General features: G+C 39.0%; 6 protein-coding genes across 8 annotated transcripts; all 6 read left to right on the top strand.

Moving 5' to 3' along the window:
* The first annotated feature begins 7,951 nt into the window (after positions 1-7,951).
* On the top strand, positions 7,952-9,648 carry LOC148297345 (F-box protein At3g07870-like). Its single transcript, XM_088246493.1, has one exon. The coding sequence runs from the start codon at positions 8,461-8,463 to the stop codon at positions 9,646-9,648; it is 1,188 nt and encodes a 395-aa protein (XP_088102619.1). The 5' UTR covers positions 7,952-8,460.
* Positions 9,649-9,780: 132 nt separating this feature from the next.
* LOC148297344 (F-box protein At3g07870-like) lies at positions 9,781-10,935 on the top strand. The gene has a single exon (XM_088246488.1). It carries the CDS (start codon positions 9,832-9,834, stop codon positions 10,933-10,935), a length of 1,104 nt encoding a protein of 367 aa, XP_088102614.1. The 5' UTR covers positions 9,781-9,831.
* A 132-nt stretch (positions 10,936-11,067) lies between these two features.
* Positions 11,068-12,222, top strand: LOC148297343 (F-box protein At3g07870-like). Its single transcript, XM_088246480.1, has one exon. The coding sequence runs from the start codon at positions 11,119-11,121 to the stop codon at positions 12,220-12,222; it is 1,104 nt and encodes a 367-aa protein (XP_088102606.1). The 5' UTR covers positions 11,068-11,118.
* A 134-nt stretch (positions 12,223-12,356) lies between these two features.
* On the top strand, positions 12,357-13,509 carry LOC148297342 (F-box protein At3g07870-like). Its single transcript, XM_088246474.1, has one exon. The coding sequence runs from the start codon at positions 12,406-12,408 to the stop codon at positions 13,507-13,509; it is 1,104 nt and encodes a 367-aa protein (XP_088102600.1). The 5' UTR covers positions 12,357-12,405.
* A 121-nt stretch (positions 13,510-13,630) lies between these two features.
* Positions 13,631-15,709, top strand: LOC110767484 (F-box protein At3g07870-like). The gene is made up of 3 exons (XM_088245879.1): positions 13,631-14,779; positions 15,216-15,316; positions 15,457-15,709. Exons 1-2 carry the CDS (start codon positions 13,680-13,682, stop codon positions 15,253-15,255), a joined length of 1,140 nt encoding a protein of 379 aa, XP_088102005.1. The 5' UTR covers positions 13,631-13,679; the 3' UTR covers positions 15,256-15,316; positions 15,457-15,709.
* Positions 15,710-19,438: 3,729 nt separating this feature from the next.
* LOC110767479 (F-box protein At3g07870-like) lies at positions 19,439-21,859 on the top strand. 3 transcript variants are annotated; one of them, XM_088247676.1, is made up of 3 exons: positions 19,439-20,764; positions 21,262-21,426; positions 21,503-21,859. In XM_088247676.1, the coding sequence occupies exons 1-2, from the start codon at positions 19,551-19,553 to the stop codon at positions 21,410-21,412; spliced, it is 1,365 nt and encodes a 454-aa protein (XP_088103802.1). In that variant the 5' UTR covers positions 19,439-19,550; the 3' UTR covers positions 21,413-21,426; positions 21,503-21,859. The 3 variants fall into 3 exon arrangements, with proteins under 3 accessions (XP_088103802.1, XP_021826719.2, XP_088103830.1); XM_021971027.2 differs by lacking the exon at positions 21,262-21,426; XM_088247704.1 differs by lacking the exon at positions 21,503-21,859 and having other exon boundaries at positions 21,168-21,405.
* The last annotated feature ends 412 nt before the right edge of the window (positions 21,860-22,271 follow it).

Below are 22,271 nucleotides of genomic sequence, written 5' to 3'. Positions count from 1 at the left end.
TTCTAGGGACGCAGAAACCAGGCTTTGAAGCATCTTTGCCCAAAACATTAAAAAAAATCCCTTATAAAAGCAACCACAAGATATTCTTTTGAAAGTTACAAAGTCATCATTTTTAACTTGTGTGGTAAAACTAGACTCTGATATAGGCCAACGGGGTCTAGCCTAGTGGAAAAGGGCCTCAACTTGTAGACTAGTTCTCAGGTTCGAAACCCCTCCCCACCTCTAGTTTAGACTATCTCTTGTACTTTTTAAAAAAAAAAAAGACTTGTAGACTAAGTCTCAGGCATGGCATAAAACTGTAAAACGTCTGCCCATTTTTTCTCACAGAGACGCACTAATCAAGTTGGAAGTTTCAGCCGCCTAAAGCACCTCATCCCTCGCAGAAGACTTGATTTTAATTGAATATAACTTTCTGTGAAATGAACATATATGTGTTATTTTGTGTACAACATGTGTTATTTTGCTTATTTTGTATGTATTTTTGTGAAATGAACTTAATTTTGAGAAAGCTTGGTCAATGAATGCAAATGATGATAACTTAGTATTTGCAAATTAATGTCATTTCTGATCCATTTTGTTATATTTGAATCAGAACATTTTCTTATAACCCAAACGTGAAAGGCAGAGATATTAGTGGAAAGATTCGTGGCTTGAAGCATAGGAAAAAAAAAAAAAAAAGCCAACGTTTTGATTTTATTTTTTTGGACAAATAGGCGTCTTTTTAATTAGGATTAATAATATAGTGCTATTAATTTGATCATGAATGCAATTAATTGAATGATAAAACTAAAAAAAAAAAACAAACAATGAAATATACAATTTCATTATTGTGAGAAGTAATTAATTTGTTAGGGTTATTTACTCAAATGATCCTCAAACTTATACCCGAGTTGCATTTTGGTCATTTAACTAAATTATTCGTTCAAACGGTCCACTAACTCTATATTAATCAGCAAATTAGTCCTACTGTTACATTCTGTCAATGTTGCTATCAAATATAGGGGTAAAACAGTTCAGTTAAATAAAATACTAAATAAATTAAAAACTAAAAATCAAAAGAAAAGAAAAGCCTCTCTCCCTCTCCCACCTCCCAGCCCCAACGCCCCATCTTCACCTCCCCCCAACCCACCCTTTCTTCCCCTCCCTCCATGTCCCCTCCTCCTCTCTCCCTCTATCTCTCTTCAAACAAACCCAAACCCCTATAGGCGGTGGGCGTATGCTGATGGAGTTACATGCTCGAAACTACCCACTCAAAGACATGTAAAGAGGATTGAGAGGTTGTTGCAGACCCATGATTTCAAGATTTCGTCAGGTCGGCTGGTCTAAAACCTTTGGTTTGAGAGTCGTTGGCCTAAAACTCGCTACATGAGTTAATTAGAAAGCTTAATGAAACCAAACATTGCATGGTTCCCATAAAAATAATTAAAATTTTAAAATTTTAAAATTTAACAAATGTCTTCGTTTTGTTATTTGCAATGAAATTTGATGCTTGAAAAATATGAGGGTAGTTGGGTTAATTAGAAAGCTTAATGAAATCAAAACAAAATGTTGGGCTGGATACAATTGTTGGGTAGTTGGCTCCTTGGGACTACTTGCCTCTTTCTACGTTGTAAGATGGAGCCGCATCATTTCATTGTCATTAATTTTGTAATTTCTTCCATGTGCTTACCTTATAATAATGAAAGGATAATTGGTGCAGGACCTTTGGCAGCAAAGAGTGGAAGTGCCGCACCATGAAAGAAAAGAAATGGAGTCTTAGCAATATCTTTGAGTTTATTATATGAGAATGTGGACTTACACGTGAAGAATGAAAGAAGCATAGTGAATGTGCAGCCGCCCAAAAGAAGAAAGAATAATGTAAAAATGAAGCATGCGACATAGCTTGTGGGATTACACGTGATGAGCAGGAAAGAATGAAGAAATAGCAGCCGCTGGAGTTAACAATTGGAAAAAGGAATGTTGGCAGCAAAGGGAATGATAAAAGCCAACATCCTGGAGGTGTGCACACGCCAAAAGCAAAGGTGATCATAGAATATGGTATAAAGAATTAAAAAGAAAGCAAAGTTTCTTGTGGCCTTCCACGTGAAAAACTATACTGTATCTGCTCAATTGGAAGGATAATTAATCTCAGGATAATTATGTAAAGTCATTAAGATAAGTGAATGAGTATTTACTAGAGAGTGAATTCACTGAATGTGATCAATCAAGAAATCTTATATGAAAATTTTACTTACATGTCAAACAAGATCTCCATAATTGCAATAATGTAAATTCGTCTGACATGAGTCACCACATTTGTTTTGTGGAAGCGTCGTGGATTTTTGATCTAGTAAAGCGTTGTACTCCTTAGTGGCATGACCATATTGTATGTCAAGGTTCATGATCAATTCATGAAGACAGGTGAGTGTACAACAAGGGATCTCTACCCTCAATAAAGAGGGAGAATGCTATTTCTTTTTTTCTTTTTTTGGTCAAGGTAATTCATTTCATTACAAATGAAAGAGATTATATAGTCAAAAAATGCAAAAATAAAAAACAGCCCGTAGATACAAGACCTCAGCCTAATAGAAACAAAAAAAGAAAATTAGCATAGTTGAGGCCCAAAAACAGACATCTAGCCTAATACAAACACAAAGGAAAAACCTTAAATCTAAGAAGCCTTAGCCGCCACTTCCCACTTGCTGTGCCGCTGTCACAAATCCACAACCGCCAGAGATGGGTACCCAGTAACCAGACATACCAATGCTCAGAACGAAGAATGATGGTGGACAAACCACCCATGCAAAAAGCACTACCATAATCCAAGAAGCACGTGCAAGGAGCACTTTTGAAGCATCGTCATCCATGAAGCCGAGGAGCAGTGGCTGGTGGTTGAGACCTCGGGTCGGGACACAACTAGAGGGAAGTGTGGAGGACACCATAATAGAGAAGGGGCAATGGATGTAGAGGTGAGAAGTGTAGGTTGAAAAACAATATTTTTGGGTGAGGGAGAAAGAAGAGATTGAAAGTGTAGATTTGTGTTTTCCAAATTTAGGCATAATTTAGGGAAATTTAAAGTGAGGGTGAAGAGAAAAATGTAGAGAAAACAAAAAGGAGGTAGAAGCTCATGATCTGAGATAAAGCTCAAGGACAAAACACCCATGTTGGGTATGGAAAAGCCAACGACTCTCAAAATGAAGGCGGGGCACAGTGTCATATCCCGGGATCGGCTCCGTTGTAGCACGATATTGTCCGCTTTGGGCCCCCCTCTCTGCCCTTACGGTTTTGTTTCTGGGAACTCACGAGCAATCCTGGGATTTCTCTAGCCCCAACTCGCTTAACTTCGGAGTTCCCATGACTCCGAAGCCAGTGAGCTCCCAAAAGGCCTTGTGCTAGATGGAGGCGAGCATGTACATATAAGGCACATCACCCCCTCTTCGTTGGTCGATGTGGGATCTTACAATCCACTCCCTTTAGGGGCCCGACGTCCTTGTCGGCACAAGCGGATCACACGGTAGATTGGCTATGATACCAAATTGTTACATCCCGGAATCGGCTCCGCCATAGCACGAAATTGTCCATTTTGGGCCCCCCTCTCTACCATCACGGTTTTGTTTCTGGGAACTCACGAGCAATTTCCCAGTGGCTCACCCATTCTGGGATTGCTCTAGCCCCAACTCGCTTAACTTTGGAGTTCCCATGACTCTGAAGCTAGTGAGCTTCCAAAAGGCCTCGTGCTAGATGGAGGCGAACATGTACATATAAGGCACATCACCCCCTCTCTGTTGGTCGATGTGGGATCTTACACATAGAGCTCAAGAGAGCTCTCAGGAGATGGGGTTTTTGGTTTTTTGAGGGAGGGAGAATGCTCTGATGATATGATTCAGGAGTCTTCGGTCGAATCACTAGGTATGTGTAGGAGTCTTTTTCTTCCAGCAGCCAGATGAATGGGCTTGGGCTGCTGTAAAGGATGAACAGATCAGATTGCCCCTGTTTCTAAGTTCAAAGACTGGGCTCCAAGAGAGTTTTGAAAGGAGTAGTGACAACCTTAGAAAACACCTTGGATTCTTTCCACCAATACACCAGACGAATGTGACAAAACTAGTGACAGTATGGCTTGGCTTGAGGAGCTTATGGCATGGGAGCTAAGCCTTCACAAGTTTAGCAATCTGAGAGAGAGACAAAAGCTTGAATTTCTTATGGAAACGAATGTTTAGGGCAAGGGGGAGATAGATTTGAAGGGATCTTGACTAAGGAAGAGAGGGAGAGATGAAAATAGAGAATGGGGTGTCTTGAGTAAATTCCCAGCCACTTGACAAAGCTTGGTCGCGCTCTGGATGATGGGTTTGTTGAGTAGAGAAAGCTCTCTTTTATAGGCACTTAGAACCCTAATTCTATCGATCTTCCATTCCCACTTTTCCTTTGCTTCTTTCCATTCACTCCTTTTTGGTGAAATCTCTTCAACCAGAGCGCATGGGTCACAGGCTCTTTGGAGTTCCAAGGTTTTCTATGCGGCTGGACCTCCCTATGGGGGTGAGGCGCCACCTGCTTTCTTCCTTGGTTTTCAAATTAGAGCTCGCAGAGGAAAAAGAGAATGGATAGAGTCGTTTGTCCAATGGGTATTCCTCCTACACATATGGATTTCCTTTGGTTCTTGCGATGACCTCTATTTGACTTGGTTCTGGAGCTTTGACATTGGCTAAACTCGATGCTAGATATTTTATTAAGTACTGGGTTGGGCTTCCTAAGGCATTGGGTCGTTGGCTTCCTACTTCCAGCGGTCAGCTAAGGTTTCGTCAGGCTGCTGGAAATGGCTTATTTGCTTTACCTTTTGACAAGGTGCTAGAGGCTTTAACTGATATGGGGCTTTCCTAAGTGTTGCAGACCCTTAAATATTCTTTTAAGGCATTAGGCCACCTCTTCTCTCTCTCTCTCTCTCTCTCTCTCTCTCTCTCTCTCTCTCTCTCTCTCTCTCTCTCTCTATTGCTTACCCATGTGTTTGAGCTCAAGGAATGGGCCTGAGTTTTCGTACTCCCAAGCAGCCCAAAAACTTCTATCCCTTGAACCTTCAATGGGCCTTGTGAATACTTATAACCATCCATACCACAACCTTCTCAGCAAGCCCCAGACATTTGCATGGCTTGGGCCCACTTAAGTTTGTAGCATGGCGTGTTGCTTGTTTGCTTGGCGTGGCACGTGTGTAAGCGCTTATGACGAACTTTCATGTGCTTCAATCGGGTTTTTTCTTAATAAGGTATCGCACTGGGCCAGGAATATTTTTGGGCCAATACGGAACCGTTGAAACAATAAGACAAATATGAAAATAGCAAAATCCAAGAGACACAAGGATTTATACTGGTTCGGCCCGTGTGTAGCTTACATCCAGTTCGAAAATAGCAAGAACTTCCACTAGTATCCCAAAGGAGATTAAACACTTTCACCTAGTCTAGGAATTACATAGTTTAACTCTCACAACCTAAAATCCCAAATACACCCAAGTCACTCATACACAGATATCAAAAGAGAAAGAGAGGCTACAAAGATATGAAGAACAATTATAAACAAAGAAGTTCTTCACATCACCATCTCTTCCTCACGCAAAAGGTGCAGCAGCAAAGACACAATGGTGCATACGGCTTGCCCCTGTGACAAGAGCACTCTCTCACCTTCAAAGTCCTCCATGAAACAAGGAACATTAATGCACCGAAACAACTCAACCACCAGAATTGGAAAAGAAACCAGCCGCTCCTTTCCTGCTGCCAACGAAGTCCCTAATTAGGCATAGCTCTAGTTGGCTTCTCAAAGAACTCAAGAGCCAAAAGTAGTAGCAATAATACAAAGATGATTCTACTTTTCTCTTTTCTCTCTCTAAAGCTCACGGCTGCCACTCTTAATCTTGCAATCAATATGATTGCCACATACCCCAAGTGGCTTAATAAATATAGTAGCCAATCCGTGAATCAAGGGATAAACAATCACAAGCAAATTGTGATCAATATGCAACTAGTCAAACTTGCTTTTCCCATTTTCCAGCTTGCTTCACATGGCTTTTGTTCCCTTCTTTTTTACAAAGGCTGACTTCAACCAACATTCCCTTCCTTTGATAGCTTGCCCACGTACTGCATGTTTTCCTTTTGTACTTTTGTTAATATAACATTCTATCAACAAAAAACACTCTTCCTTTTACCCAAAAAAAAAAACCACTCTTCCTTTGCTTTCAGCAAATGCATGAGAAAGGGAAGAATAATCTCTTCCTTTCTCCAAGTGGTCGACATGCAACACTGGCGGATCCAGAATTTTTTTAGCGGAGTTGCAATATTGACTAGGTATGAAAAATGGTTTTTCGGAATAATCATTTTCTCAAGATAATTTTTGGCGGCTTTTATTCCTTACACATCAACTAAGAAAACTTGATTTTATGAGATTTTAGTATAAAGTATATATTGACTTAATCAGCCATCATTTTTAGCCGAAATAGAATTTTGCACTAAAACCGATTTTTCATATTTTGATTTGGTGGGAATTTGATTTTCTAATATTTTTATTTGAATCCAAATGGGGGGTACTTCCTTATTTACATTGTAAATATTTACTTAAATATTGAAAATGGAAATAAGGTAATCTGTACACTAATTAAGCAAATGGGCAATTTGAAGCATCTACAATGATTTTTCCGACGAGAAGAGGTTTAGCTGCACCTCATTGTGCCTTAACAGATCTGCCGCCACTGACAACAGAGATAGTAAACAACACAATATTTGAGCCAATATTCAACAGCTTCCTCAACCAAACACCGACTCAACAATTTAGAGAGAGAGAGAGAGAGAGAGAGAGAGAGAGAGAGAGAGAGAGAGAGATGTTGGTATGTGTCATATAGATGATAGAGAGAGACAAGAAGGGAAAGGACGTTGATGGATCCTCATCCAAGCGTCATTGCTGGTGATGTGAACATGTCGGTGGTGTTGCGGTTGGTTTCGCAGGAAGAGGAGGGGCCTGGGTTTTGTGACGATCTATCTTGGATATAGGTTGACTTCATACTTGCATAACTCAAGGGAATTGATTATATTGGTGGCTCAATTGGGAATTGATTGCTAGGTTGAAGAAGAGAGAGATGTGCATGGGGCTGTTTTCTTTTATTTTTATAAATGTTATTCTATTTTTCTTATTTTGTATTTTGTTTTGTTTGATATATTTATTGTTTATTTTATTCAAAATTATAAGTTTACCCTTATAGTTAATGAAAAATGAGATGAAATTTACAAAACTTAACAACAAGGGCTAAAATGGTCAATTTAATATAATTTGAGTGTTAAATTGATTGATTTTTTAGTTCTAGGGTTTAGGTAGAGTTGTCAATGAATCAAATTTTGATCCGAATCCGATGTAATTAATAGAAGATGGATCTTGTGGTATAATTCCATAATCCGATTATGTTTCCAATCCATTAGTCCATTGAGTTAATAGAATGAATCTGGATTTGATATAATCCAATCCGATGATGATGCTATCCGATTTAATATAATATATATAGTTTTATTTGATTTTATCTTACTAAATATAATTTTTTATATATATCAATGATCTTACTAAATATATAGGCACTAACAATTAAGTTCCTATAATTTCTGATTAAACAAACAATTAAGTTATTATTGGGCCACAAAAGGGAATGGCTTGGCGTTGGAGCCCCACACAGAAACAAAAGCATGTAGAAAGAAATAATATACACTAGGGAGATATTGCCAAGCCAACAGCCATTCATTCCACTAAAAATAATTTATTATTTAACTCATTACCCGAAAGCCTTTTGTCTCCCACAATTTTTTTTGGGTTCGCTTTTTGTCTCCCACACAGCTTAATTCCTTGTCCCACACGCCTACACCGTGTAGGGCAATTTTCTCTATAAAAAATCCAGTGAAGTCCTCTCAGCGAGCACTTATCTCTCGTTCGCAGCCGCATTCTCGTCATCTCTTTTTTTTTGGTAATAGCAAGTGAGCAACCACTCCGAGTCGTAGACCTGAACGGATTTGACTCTCCCCAGGGGGTGTTTTTCACAAGGTGGGATTCGAACGCTGGACCTCACTGAGGCCAGCTAACATTCGCCCACTTGCAGGCCTAGCCAGGATATCCACTAGACCAAACCCCTTGGGTAACATTCTCGTCATCTCCAAGTGCCAACGAAACACCACTTTTCACTCTTCTAGTCTCCAGAAAACTCTTGTTCTCTTTTGAATCATATATGTTGTCTGCAAAACCCTAACCCATTCACATTTCCAAATTCTGCAATTTTTAGCAACTGCAAGTTTACAACTTCAAATCCAATCCAATCTTTCCTGGATCATCCCAAGCCAACCCATCTCTATATTCACCTGTTTCTCCTCTTAATTTCAAGTCAAATTTAACAACAAACCTTTTCTATTTGCATCTCTGTACCAACTGTGATTCTTTTCTGGCCAGACTGGCAAAATTACTCCCACAACCATGAAGAAGAGCGATCAGAAAGAAAGAACAAGCAGTAGAATGGCAACCCAACGGTACCTGCAACTTCCACAGGCTATAACCATGGACATCCTCTCAAGGCTCTCTGTCAAGACACTTTTCAACTGCAGGTGCGTGTGCAAAGCGTGGCTTTCTATAATCTCTGACCCTCAGTTTACTCGTCTCCACGCTTCAAGATCACCCTTTGGCATCTTGATGGAGATCTTCCCCCCTCCCCCTCTAACAAAACCAATGGAAATTTATTTTACCCATCTGGAAATAGAAGCATGTGCTGCTCCTGGTTCAGATTTGCAGCTCGAGGAAATAACGTTTTCTCCCAGAAATACCCTTCCTCCCGTTGACGACGCCATGGGCGAATTTCGCTTGATAAACTCATGTAATGGTCTGCTTTGTTTTGGAGCTAATGAAGGCTTTCCCCTGTATGTGTGCAACCCTGTTTTGGGCGAGTACATCACCATTCCACCTTCTAATAGAAACGACAAGTGGCTTATTGTTGGACTTGGTTTTAGCATCGGGACCAATGTGTACAAGGTGTTTCAGTTGAACAACCCGGACACTGAGGCTGAGATTTACACCATTGGCGCAGGAGGGGCATGGAGAAGCATTGGACCTCCTCCTCCTGGGGATTATAATAACTTATCGTTCAATAATTTTCTTCATGGAGCTGTTCATTGGATTCCCTATGGTGGTAGGAGTACAAGTTCCAAGGTTATACAATCTTTCGACTTTGAAAGAGAACAATTCCGGCCATTATCACTACCTAGTTTGCTAGCAAAGAATCAATTTTCGGGTAGTTTGACATTGGAAGTGATAGGAGGTTGTCTTCATCTATGTGTGCTCAAGAATGATGCTCGCAAACTGGACATGTGGGTTATGAAGGAGTATGGTGTCCAAGAGTCTTGGACTAAAATTCTTGCTTTCAAAAACTTGTTTGGTCTTCGGAGGGAACGAATCTGTGACAGGTATAATCCAATTATGTTTTTGAGCAATGGGGAAATCCTGATGTTCTACAACTTTGAGCGTGTAGTTTGTTATAATCAAGAAGAAAAGAGCTTCAGAAAAATAAAGATTCCTTCGACTAAGAATTGGTCATTTCAGCCAATTGCTTACAGTCCATCCTTTCTTTCGCTATACCATGTTGCAAAAGGAGAGGACGTGAAGAGGTACTAAAATTATATTTCTAAAATATGGTTGCAGAAACTTAGTTACATTATATTTCTGCCACAACTTTGCTTTCTTCATTTTTATTTTTGCAAGTTGATGCTTTAAAGCAAATGTGAACAATATGTTGCATTTTGCAGAAATGCAAAAATTGTGTCCCAAAGGTACCTGCAACTTCCACAGGCTATAGTCATGGACATCCTCTCAAGGGTCTCTGTCAAGACCATCTTCAACTGCAGGTGCGTGTGCAAAGCGTGGCTTTCTATAATCTCTGACCCTCAGTTTACTCATCTCCATGCTTCAAGATCACCCTTTGGCATCTTGATCGAGACCTTCCCCCCTCCCCTAACAAAACCAATGGAACTTTATTTTACCCATCTGGAAGTAGAAGCATGTGCTGCTCCTGGTTCAGATTTGCAGCTCGAGGAAGTAACGTTTTCTCCCGGAAATTCTCTACCGCCAGTTGACGCTGCCATGCCCGAATTTCGCTTGATAAACTCATGTAATGGTCTGCTTTGTTTTGGAGCTAATGAAGGCTTTCCCCTGTATGTGTGCAACCCTGTTTTGGGCGAGTACATCACCATTCCACCTGCTAATAGAAACGACAAGTGGCTTATTGTTGGACTTGGTTTTAGCATCGGGACCAATGTGTACAAGGTGTTTCAGTTGAATAACCCGGACACTGAGGCTGAGATTTACACCATTGGCGCAGGAGGGGCATGGAGAAGCATTGGACCTCCTCCTCCTGGGGATTATAATAACTTATCGTTCAATAATTTTCTTCATGGAGCTGTTCATTGGATTCCCTATGGTGGTAGGAGTACAAGTTCCAAGGTTATACAATCTTTCGACTTTGAAAGAGAACAATTCCGGCCATTATCACTACCTAGTTTGCTAGCAAATAATCAATTTTCGGGTAGTTTGACATTGGAAGTGATAGGAGGTTGTCTTCATCTATGTGTGCTCAAGAATGATGCTCGCAAACTGGACATGTGGGTTATGAAGGAGTATGGTGTCCAAGAGTCTTGGACTAAAATTCTTGCTTTCAAAAACTTGTTTGGTCTTCGGAGGGAACGAATCTGTGACAGGTATAATCCAATTATGTTTTTGAGCAATGGGGAAATCCTGATGTTCTACAACTTTGAGCGTGTAGTTTGTTATAATCAAGAAGAAAAGAGCTTCAGAAAAATAAAGATTCCTTCGACTAAGAATTGGTCATTTCAGCCAATTGCTTACAGTCCATCCTTTCTTTCGCTATACCATGTTGCAAAAGGAGAGGACGTGAAGAGGTACTAAAATTATATTTCTAAAATATGGTTGCAGAAACTTAGTTACATTATATTTCTGCCACAACTTTGCTTTCTTCATTTTTATTTTTGCAAGTTGATGCTTTAAAGCAAATGTGAACAATATGTTGCATTTTGCAGAAATGCAAAAATTGTGTCCCAAAGGTACCTGCAACTTCCACAGGCTATAGTCATGGACATCCTCTCAAGGGTCTCTGTCAAGACCATCTTCAACTGCAGGTGCGTGTGCAAAGCGTGGCTTTCTATAATCTCTGACCCTCAGTTTACTCATCTCCATGCTTCAAGATCACCCTTTGGCATCTTGATCGAGACCTTCCCCCCTCCCCTAACAAAACCAATGGAACTTTATTTTACCCATCTGGAAGTAGAAGCATGTGCTGCTCCTGGTTCAGATTTGCAGCTCGAGGAAGTAACGTTTTCTCCCGGAAATTCTCTACCGCCAGTTGACGCTGCCATGCCCGAATTTCGCTTGATAAACTCATGTAATGGTCTGCTTTGTTTTGGAGCTAATGAAGGCTTTCCCCTGTATGTGTGCAACCCTGTTTTGGGCGAGTACATCACCATTCCACCTGCTAATAGAAACGACAAGTGGCTTATTGTTGGACTTGGTTTTAGCATCGGGACCAATGTGTACAAGGTGTTTCAGTTGAATAACCCGGACACTGAGGCTGAGATTTACACCATTGGCGCAGGAGGGGCATGGAGAAGCATTGGACCTCCTCCTCCTGGGGATTATAATAACTTATCGTTCAATAATTTTCTTCATGGAGCTGTTCATTGGATTCCCTATGGTGGTAGGAGTACAAGTTCCAAGGTTATACAATCTTTCGACTTTGAAAGAGAACAATTCCGGCCATTATCACTACCTAGTTTGCTAGCAAATAATCAATTTTCGGGTAGTTTGACATTGGAAGTGATAGGAGGTTGTCTTCATCTATGTGTGCTCAAGAATGATGCTCGCAAACTGGACATGTGGGTTATGAAGGAGTATGGTGTCCAAGAGTCTTGGACTAAAATTCTTGCTTTCAAAAACTTGTTTGGTCTTCGGAGGGAACGAATCTGTGACAGGTATAATCCAATTATGTTTTTGAGCAATGGGGAAATCCTGATGGTCTACAATTTTGAGCGTGTAGTTTGTTATAATCAAGAAGAAAAGAGCTTCAGAAAAATAAAGATTCCTTCGACTAAGAATTGGTCATTTCAGCCAATTGCTTACAGTCCATCCTTTCTTTCGCTATACCATGTTGCAAAAGGAGAGGACGTGAAGAGGTACTAAAATTATATTTCTAAAATATGGTTGCATAAACTTAGTTACATTATATTTCTGCCACAACTTTGCTTTCTTCCTTTTTATTTTTGCAAGTTGATGCTTTAAAGCAAATGTGACCAATATGTTGCATTTTGCAGAAATGCAAAAATTGTGTCCCAAAGGTACCTGCAACTTCCACAGGCTATAGTCATGGACATCCTCTCAAGGGTCTCTGTCAAGACCCTCTTCAACTGCAGGTGCGTGTGCAAAGCGTGGCTTTCTATAATCTCTGACCCTCAGTTTACTCATCTCCATGCTTCAAGATCACCCTTTGGCATCTTGATCGAGACCTTCCCCCCTCCCCTAACAAAACCAATGGAACTTTATTTTACCCATCTGGAAGTAGAAGCATGTGCTGCTCCTGGTTCAGATTTGCAGCTCGAGGAAATAACGTTTTCTCCCGGAAATTCTCTACCGCCAGTTGACGCTGCCATGACCGAATTTCGCTTGATAAACTCATGTAATGGTCTGCTTTGTTTTGGAGCTAATGAAGGCTTTCCCCTGTATGTGTGCAACCCTGTTTTGGGCGAGTACATCACCATTCCACCTGCTAATAGAAACGACAGGTGGCTTATTGTTGGACTTGGTTTTAGCATTGGGACCAATGTGTACAAGGTGTTTCAGTTGAACAACCCGGACACTGAGGCTGAGATTTACACCATTGGCGCAGGAGGGGCATGGAGGAGCATTGGACCTCCTCCTCCTGGGGATTATAATAACTTATCGTTCAATAATTTTCTTCATGGAGCTGTTCATTGGATTCCCTATGGTGGTAGAAGTACAAGTTCCAAGGTTATACAATCTTTCGACTTTGAAAGAGAACAATTTCGGCCATTATCACTACCTAGTTTGCTAGCACAGAATGAATATCTGTATAGTTTGACATTGGAAGTGATAGGAGGTTGTCTCCATCTATGTGTGCTTGAGGACGATGCTAGCAAACTGGACATGTGGGTTATGAAGGAGTATGGTGTCCAAGAGTCTTGGACTAAAATTCTTGCTTTCGAAAACTTGTTTGGTCTTTGGACGGAACGAATCTGTGATAGGTATAATCCAATTATGTTTTTGAAAACTGGGGAAATCCTGATGTTCTACAACTTTGAGCGTGTAGTTTGTTATAATCAAGAAGAAAAGAGCTTCAGAAAAATAAAGATTCCTTCGACTAAGAAGTGGTCATTTCAGCCAATTGCTTACAGTCCATCCTTTCTTTCGCTATACGATGTTGCAAAAGGAGAGGACGTGAAGAGGTACTAAAATTATATTTGCATAAACTTAGTTACATTATATTTCTGCCACAATTTTGCTCTCTTCCTTTTTATTTTTGCAAGTTGATGCTTTAAAGCAAATGTGACCAATATGTTGCATTTTGCAGAAATGCAAAAATTGTGTCCCAAAGGTACCTGCAACTTCCACAGGCTATAGTCATGGACATCCTCTCAAGGCTCCCTGTCAAGACCCTCTTCCACTGCAGGTGCGTGTGCAAAGCATGGCTTTCTATAATCTCTGACCCTCAGTTTACTCATCTCCATGCTTCAAGATCACCCTTTGGCATCTTGATCGAGACCTTCCCCCCTCCCCCTCTAACAAAACCAATGGAACTTTATTTTACCCATCTGGAAGTAGAAGCATGTGCTGCTCCTGGTTCAGATTTGCAGCTCGAGGAAATAACGTTTTCTCCTGGAAATTCTCTACCGCCAGTTGACGCTGCCATGCCCGAATTTCGCTTGATAAACTCATGTAATGGTCTGCTTTGTTTTGGAGCTAATGAAGGCTTTCCCCTGTATGTGTGCAACCCTGTTTTGGGCGAGTACATCACCATTCCACCTGCTAATAGAAACGACAAGTGGCTTATTGTTGGACTTGGTTTTAGCATTGGGACCAATGTGTACAAGGTGTTTCAGTTGAACAACCCGGACACTGAGGCTGAGATTTACACCATTGGCGCAGGAGGGGCATGGAGGAGCATTGGACCTCCTCCTCCTGGGGATTATAATAACTTATCGTTCAATAATTTTCTTCATGGAGCTGTTCATTGGATTCCCTATGGTGGTAGAAGTACAAGTTCAAAGGTTATACAATCTTTCGACTTTGAAAGAGAACAATTTCGGCCATTATCCCTACCTTGTTTGCTAGCACAGAATGAATTTCTGTATAGTTTGACATTGGAAGTGATAGGAGGTTGTCTCCATCTATGTGTGCTTGAGGATGATGCTAGCAAACTGGACATGTGGGTTATGAAGGAGTATGGTGTCAAAGAGTCTTGGACTAAAATTCTTGCTTTCGAAAACCTGTTTGGTCTTTGGACGGAACGAATCTGTGATAGGTATAATCCAATTATGTTTTTGAAAACTGGGGAAATCCTGATGTTCTACAACTTTGAGCGTGTAGTTTGTTATAATCAAGAAGAAAAGAGCTTCAGAAAAATAAAGATTCCTTCGACTAAGAAGTGGTCATTTCAGCCAATTGCTTACAGTCCATCCTTTCTTTCCCTATACAATATTGCAAAGGCAGAGGACGTGAAGAGGTACTAAAATTATATTTCTAAAATTGGTTGCATAAACTTAGTTACATTAATTCTCTGCCACAATTTTGCTTTCTTCATTTTTATTTTTGCAAGTTGATGCTTTAAAGCAAATGTGACCAATATGTTGCATTTTGCAGACATGTAAAAAGTGTATGAAGTTGCTAATCTTCTCTAATACTGCATAGAAGTTTGAAATTATGGTATACAATCTGTATGCTTTATCAGTCTTGAAGGTCGCGTCTTAGTGCCACAGATCCTAAACTTAGATTGAAATTTTGATTAACTATGTGGGTTTGGTAAACTTTCTGGGGTTGCATAAACCATGAGTTACTTTTTCACTAAAATCAAGTGGTAACGGAGTTTTTTTCGTAAAATAATTCCTCAGAATTCATGCATAAAAATTAGCTTCATTTCTATGTTACCACTTTTTATGCAGGGTTGGCAGCAGTAAGAGATATAACAAGCTGCCTGTTTGATGAAGCGAGTTATGATTGTACTGCTTTTGAAGAGGCTCTTCATAAAGCCAAAAATTCCTCTGTAAGTTTTCATAGCTTATATATCTGTCTATTTTCTTGTCCTGTTTGTTAGTTGTTATGCATTCATTTTCTGCTCTCTTGATTCTATCTAGTGGTTGCTACTACTATATCCATTTTCTAATTTTCTTTTTTTATTTTCAGCCGGATTCGAATCAGAGGATTGGGACTGCATGATTTCTTCAGAGGAAAAGGGAGGCTTCTTTTTGTTACTTGGCTTCAGCCATCAGGGGAAACTCGGCGTCTATAGACCAAAATGCCTTTGATGGCTTGTCTAGGACAAAGTGATTGAAACCCTTTGTTAAAACTTTTGATTTTAATTAGTGTCTAAATTTCTAGTTACAATCGTACAATTATTTCCTATGGTTATCATTTGTTTTCCTTTTTGGAAGTTGCATATCATTTGTCCTTTTTGCCATGGAAGTATTATCATTTATACCATATTTGTGTTTAGAATTTTGTTATAAATAATTGCAAAAGGTAGTATACATACAATTGGTATAATATTTTTGGTTGCAGTATTAGTTGTAGTATATTGATGTTGCTCTTTTTTGTTGGAGTAAATTTTCATGTCTCTCATTGTTGTTTGATTTGGGTGTATTCATGGTTTTGCACGTGAGGTATTTGATGGGTTGGGTATCTTATTTTGCTTAATGTTGAAGTGATTGCTAATTTGCTACGAATTTTTTAGCTTATTATGTGTCACAATGACTACAATTTGACAATTTTTTTACTTATGTACCTATCAATCAGATAAGATAATTCAATACCTTTACCTTTTGATTAGGTACTAAAAATGAGGTTAACTTGTGATGTGCTTTGTGACATTTTTACCAGAATAGGAGGTATATTGGTAACGACTTACCTACAAGGAGGGGTGGGCATCCGATTGTATCGAACCGACGGTTTGATTTGGTTTAGTTAAATTATTATTCTATATTTTAATTCTACCGTACTGATTCGAACCGAAAAATTTGGTTAAAAGAACGAGTAATAATATCCTATACCGTGAAAACCCGTATCGAACCAAAAATTAAAAATAATTTATTATTTAAATACAAATATACATGGCAACACATTATTAGCTTTTAAGAATGCAATAAGGTTTAAATAGTCTTGGTGGCTTTCGTGAAAGATGTAGATTTTGTTGCTTTGGATGTTGCAAACTTCACAAATACTGATGTGCTAGAAATGATATGAGTACTTAGTTTATTGGTATTTGAATTCTTAGTATTTCTCTGTGATAGTTGCAGTTATCCATGTGTGAAATTCTTGGTAATTCTATGATGTCAGTTTCAGACATCTAATTATATGTAGTAGGGATTCTTAGTATTACTTTTTTGTTAAACGGTACTACCGATGTACCAAACCGAACTTCGATTTCGTTAATGAAAAAGCTCTCTATCGTTCCAAACCGATCCATGTCAAATTCTACTTGCAAGCGAGACAAGTTGATTGTTTGTACCTTTTCTTTAGGTGCCTATATATTTTGCTTGGTTTCTACCTACATAGTAGGTTTATTTAAACGTGTTATATGTTGATTGTTTTTATAAAATTATTTTGGATCGATGAAGGTATTTAATGGTGACTATGCAACATTCAAAATTCAAAATTCGTTATTAAAGCAAGGAATTTTAAATTAGCTTCCATTATTTACCTTTAAGGGTAAAACAGTCACAAAAATAAATAATAAATGCCAATTGGGCCTCCATTTAATATCTGTAACACAATGGTTTTTTCTTCAACATTTTTGATATGAAATGGGTCTATATTTAAAGTCCCTTATCAGAAAATTACCTATAACATTCAACTTAACTACCTACGAGTCCATTCATTATCACAAAAGGCTTTGATACTATTAGGAGTGTAACCATTCATTATAAGTAGTATTTTAATTAGCAATACAATACAACATATAATGAGTGATTACACTCCTAATAGCACTGAGACCTTAATTTTAGTTACAAGAATGGTGGGTTTGGATTTAGTGTTAGTTTTTTTCTTATGGGTTTGGATTTTTATTTATAGAGTGGAGATTGGGATTGATATGAAAAATATTATGGTTTAGGATTTTTGTTGCTCCTTATTACTGGATCCAGTGGCGGTTCTACAGCCAGGGCAGGGTAGGCAGGCCTACCCCAATTTTTTTCACTTAAAAAAAAACCTATATATAAACAAGGTTATTTCTAGCCATCACATGTGATAGTGAAACCTTTGCCTACCTGCCCATGTAAAACTACCCACATGTGTTATAGCCCATTCAAACTTTTTAAAAAAAAAAGGGAAACAATTTTTACCAGCCCACACTCTTGTGTTATGGGATGGCCCAGTCAAACTTTAAAAAAAGAGGAAACACAACTTATAAGCAGCCAAATAGCTTTTGACTGTGCAATTCCGGACAGTTTCGTTGAAGTTTTTGATAATTTCCTCTGAAAAGCAATTCACTCGTACCGTCGAGTTTTTAAGGTAAATTTCGCCTACCTGACTTTTGAATCCTGGATCCGTCACTGACTGGATCGTTTTATTTTTACTCTATTTACTTTAGACCTGACATTGAATCTTAGTTCATAGAATACACGATGCATAATAAGGATACCTCCAGTTGTGCATTTATTATTAAATTTTAGCATTATAAATCATGAAATTGGTACATGTTGGAAATGTTGGAACTAGGTGGGCATGCCAATGTGTTTCTGTTGGTTTTTAACAAACATGCTTTTAGTTTTATGAAAATGGACTAGATGTGGTTAACAGTGTATTTATATCTCTGCAAAGAAAAGTGTTAAGAGCTTAGGCATGAAAGGCTGATGGATAATTAAACTAGTTTCTTCGGAATTCCCCAAATCGTTGAAAGCTAGCTATATGGGTCCGTATGGGGTGGCTGGTGGAGATTTGGGGTTGGGTAGGGTTTATTTTTTAAAATTGATTTCCTTTTAAATTTTATTAAGTCGTAATGGAATTTTAAAATTTTAAAATTATTTAAAGTTAAAATTACTATAGTACCCTTGCCACTTCATCAAAGTTGACGGAGTTATGAATGGAGATAACGGCAAGGGCAAACTGGAACACCAAGGGGGCAAACTGTACCACTTTGACTTACGGGGGGCAGTGTGGGATTTGACCATAATTTCAAGAGGCACTACAATAAATAAGCCTATTTATTATGGCATACATTTAATGCATCTTCTTGTGAAGATTATTTGCATTTTACCAAAGATCCATTTCCGGTTGTATATGGACTTGGTTTTTGTATTTTTCAAAATGTGTCGTTGGAATAGCACATTATGTAGGTGCTTGAAAATGGATGACTACTATGGAGACCGACTTAGGGGCGGCTTGCCTTCGGTAGGTGATTCCCTTCAGCAAGCTTTGGAGGATCTGCAAGAGGAAAGTGCAAGGGTAAAACCTTGTTATCGATGTGGTACCAGCCGAAGGCTCTCCAATGCTTAAGTTAACTAAGTATGAAGAGTAAGTAATTCGGCAGAGTAAGGGGCATTTCCGTCCAATCTTACAATTCCTCCACAACCACCTTCTCCCATCCCTCCTTGCCCTCTCGACAACCTCCTTCTCCTAACTCAATCCGCTCCACAACCTATAGCAACGATACCCCCACATCCACCATATACCCTCACTCTTCCACATGCCCAACATTATGCTGCCTTCCCTTCGCAATCACATTCTCTCTCTCTCTCTCTCTCTCTCTCTCTCAAACTCCAAACCTAATTCCATGCATTGCCCAAAATCCCTCCTTATGAACCCAAGGTAAGGGATTTTGAGAATTAAAAGTATAAGAAAATCTGTAAGGGCTGCGGTGGCAGTGAAAGTAATTGGGGAGGGGATACAATGTTTGACCAAAATGCCCCTTTATAATAAAGTAATTTGACAAAAAAAAAAATGGGGATTTTCATTGAATTGCTTGTAATTGAAACTACACGGACAAAATTGATCAAATTGAAACTACAGATACGTTAGTGGTAAAAGTGATAAAATACACAAACCGAAAATGACTTTAAATAATTAAGAAGACAATACCCCAAATCAGAAAAATAAGACGGTTGTTGTACACGTATCAGAGGATTTCTTCCTTCCTTAATTTTCATTTGACATTTGTCCTTTGCCCAATACATGCCAGTTTATACGTGCCATTTTAGCTCTGAATATTTTTCAAAAGAAAGCATCAACTAGTTCACTCAAGGCACCCCCATCAGCTAGCTCTCGAACTTTCCCAAACCTACAGAATGGCAAGAGAAACGAAAGGAAATCCTATGAATCCAAGAAAAAAAGTGGCAATCAGAGCAGCTATGAGCAGCAAAAACAAAGAGCAATCAGGAGAACAATGCCAACCCAAAGCTCCTTGCAGCAAATTCCAACAACTTCCACAGGCTTCGGTCTTGGAAATCCTCTCAAGCCTCTCCATCAAGACCCTCTTGAATTGTAGGTGCGTGTGCAAAGACTGGCTTTCTATAATTTCTGACCCTCAATTTACTAAGCTCCACTCTTCAAGGTCACCCGTTGGCATCTTGATCAAGACCTACCCCCCTATAAGAAAATCAAGGAAACTTGATTTTACCCATATAGAAGATTGTGCTGGTTCTGATTTGCTGCTTGAGAAAATAAGGTTTAATCCCCAAAACAGCCTACCCATTGGGGCCATGCCTGAATTTCGTTTGATAAACTCATGTAATGGTCTGCTCTGTTTGTCTGGACCCAATAGAGATTACCCATGTTTTGTGTGCAATCCAATTTTGGGTGAGCACATCAGCATCCCTCCTACCAATCTAAGTAGAAACAAGTGTTTTTTTGTTGGGCTTGGTTTTAGCAATGGAACCAGTGAGTACAAGTTGTTGCAAATGACCAATGGCACTGAGGCTGAGATATACACCATTGGTACAGGAGTGTGGAGAAGTATTGGAAATGCTCCTGGGGATATTGATCAGTTACCCTTCAATCCTTTTCTGCATGGAGCTCTTCATTGGGTATCCTATAGTAGTACAGTTCCTGATTTTATACATTCTTTCGACTTCGAAAGAGAACAATTTCGACCACTGCCTGTGCCTAGCTTACTGGGAAATCGATTTTCAGATTGTTATATACTGGAAGTGGTAGGTGGGTGTCTCTGTTTATCTGTGTTTGATGATGATTATAGCAAATTCGACATGTGGGTTATGAAGGAGTATGGTGTTCAAGGGTCTTGGACTAAAGTTCTTGTTTTCGGAAACTTGTACGAGTGTCCAGAGGAACGAATCTGTCATGTGTATGAACCAATTATGTTTTTGAGGAATGGGGAAATCCTGCTGTTGTTCAATAATTGTGCTGTTGTTTGTTATAATCAAGAAACAAAGAGTTTCAGGGAAATAAGAATTACTTGGACTCGGTCACCATTTGAGGCAATTGCTTACAGTCCATCCTTTGTTTCCCTCTACAATGTTTCAAAAGGAGAAGAGGTGAAGAGGTACTAAAATCCTATATGTTTCAAAGATATACATGCTTTAATTTACTTACATTTCTCTGCCACAACTTTTATTTTTTGCTTTATATTTGTGGAAGTTCATGTTTGTCCGAAAATGCAGTCAAGGTATTGCATTTTAAAACTTGCACAAACTTTTTCTTTCCTAGGTTCTTTTAATTTTCCTTAACATTGCATATGAAAGTCTGGAAGTATTCATATAGCTCATACACAAGTAACAAGTTCAATGCTTAAGATTTGTTAATAGAATGATTAATAAGGCTATAGTTACTAAAAAAATACTTGTCACTTGCCGATGCTATGATCATTTGCTACTCACAATGGAGTGAACCCCTCAGGTTTGTTACCATGATAGGTTTTGAGTTTGTTCAAGAATTTTCTTAACTAGGAATTTGAACAATAACACGGATGCTTCAGTAAGTGGCTGGGACATTGGTCACTGATCAACTCATTTTGGCATGCTTACCGTGTATGATATGAAGGGTACAACGCGGTAAGAAATCGGGTAAGAAATCTGGAAAGCTGCTTTCGGAAGGGAGCTATGAGTGTGCCGGCTCTAGTATGCCACCCCGCAAGTCCACAAAACTTAACTCAGGCTATGGATGCCCTGCTTTTGAGGAGGGTCTTCCTTGAACCATAAATCCTCTGTGAGTTGTCGTAGTTCTTATTATCCATCTGTTTTCTTGTGCTAGTGTGTTACTGAATAATTTCATTTGCTTTCAGCTGGATTTCACTCGGAGGATATGGACTGCATTCACTCTATGCGGTGGCCACTTGGGTTATGTTGTAAGAGGTTTAGGTTTCCAATGTGCCAACAATGTTCTGAGTCTTTTGATGACACCGGTTCCTCATGAGAGCTTCTCGATTGCTTGTATATAGGTTTTTGTAATACCCAAGTAGCTCTCCTTTTGTTCTTCAGAATAGACAGAAAAAGGCAGCATTTTGTTTTATAGCCATTATAGTAACTCTGCCCCTATAGATCAATCTGCAGGTGATGACTTGTCTAGACAAAAACCTGGTTGAAACTTTTGTAAAACTTTGTATCAATGTCCAAATGGCTATTTACAACCTTATTTAGAACCCCTATAGATCAATCTGCAAGTGATGACTTATCTCGCCAATTTCTTCTCTTTTATGGCATGTTTGCTTACTTATCCGTAATCATATGAGAAGGAATTGAATTGAGGAGAGTCAGAATCTAGATTTCCAATTAAGTTGGTTACTAAATTACAAGAAACTTTTCAGCGTGACGGTAACATTAGCATAACATATTCATGTAGTCTTAAGTGATCTTGGCTGTTTGTTTTCGTTTCTTACGGTCTATACCTGCATCAAAATGGGATTTATCCTTCTATTTTACAACAGAAAAAGAACAAATCATTTTAACAAGTAAATTTTGTTATAGTGGTGAAGGGCTAAGGGATAGAATTCAAAATGTATTAGTTATTTCATAATTGTTTTTTTAAAAACTGAGAGATTTTTTTATTTTGAA

The sequence above is a fragment of the Prunus avium genome, chromosome 1 (genome assembly GCF_965620075.1).
Source record: "Prunus avium chromosome 1, drPruAviu1.hap1.1, whole genome shotgun sequence".
Taxonomy (NCBI): domain Eukaryota; kingdom Viridiplantae; phylum Streptophyta; class Magnoliopsida; order Rosales; family Rosaceae; genus Prunus; species Prunus avium.
Note: the sequence above shows the minus strand (reverse complement) of the source record. Positions and strands in the feature narration are given on the sequence as shown.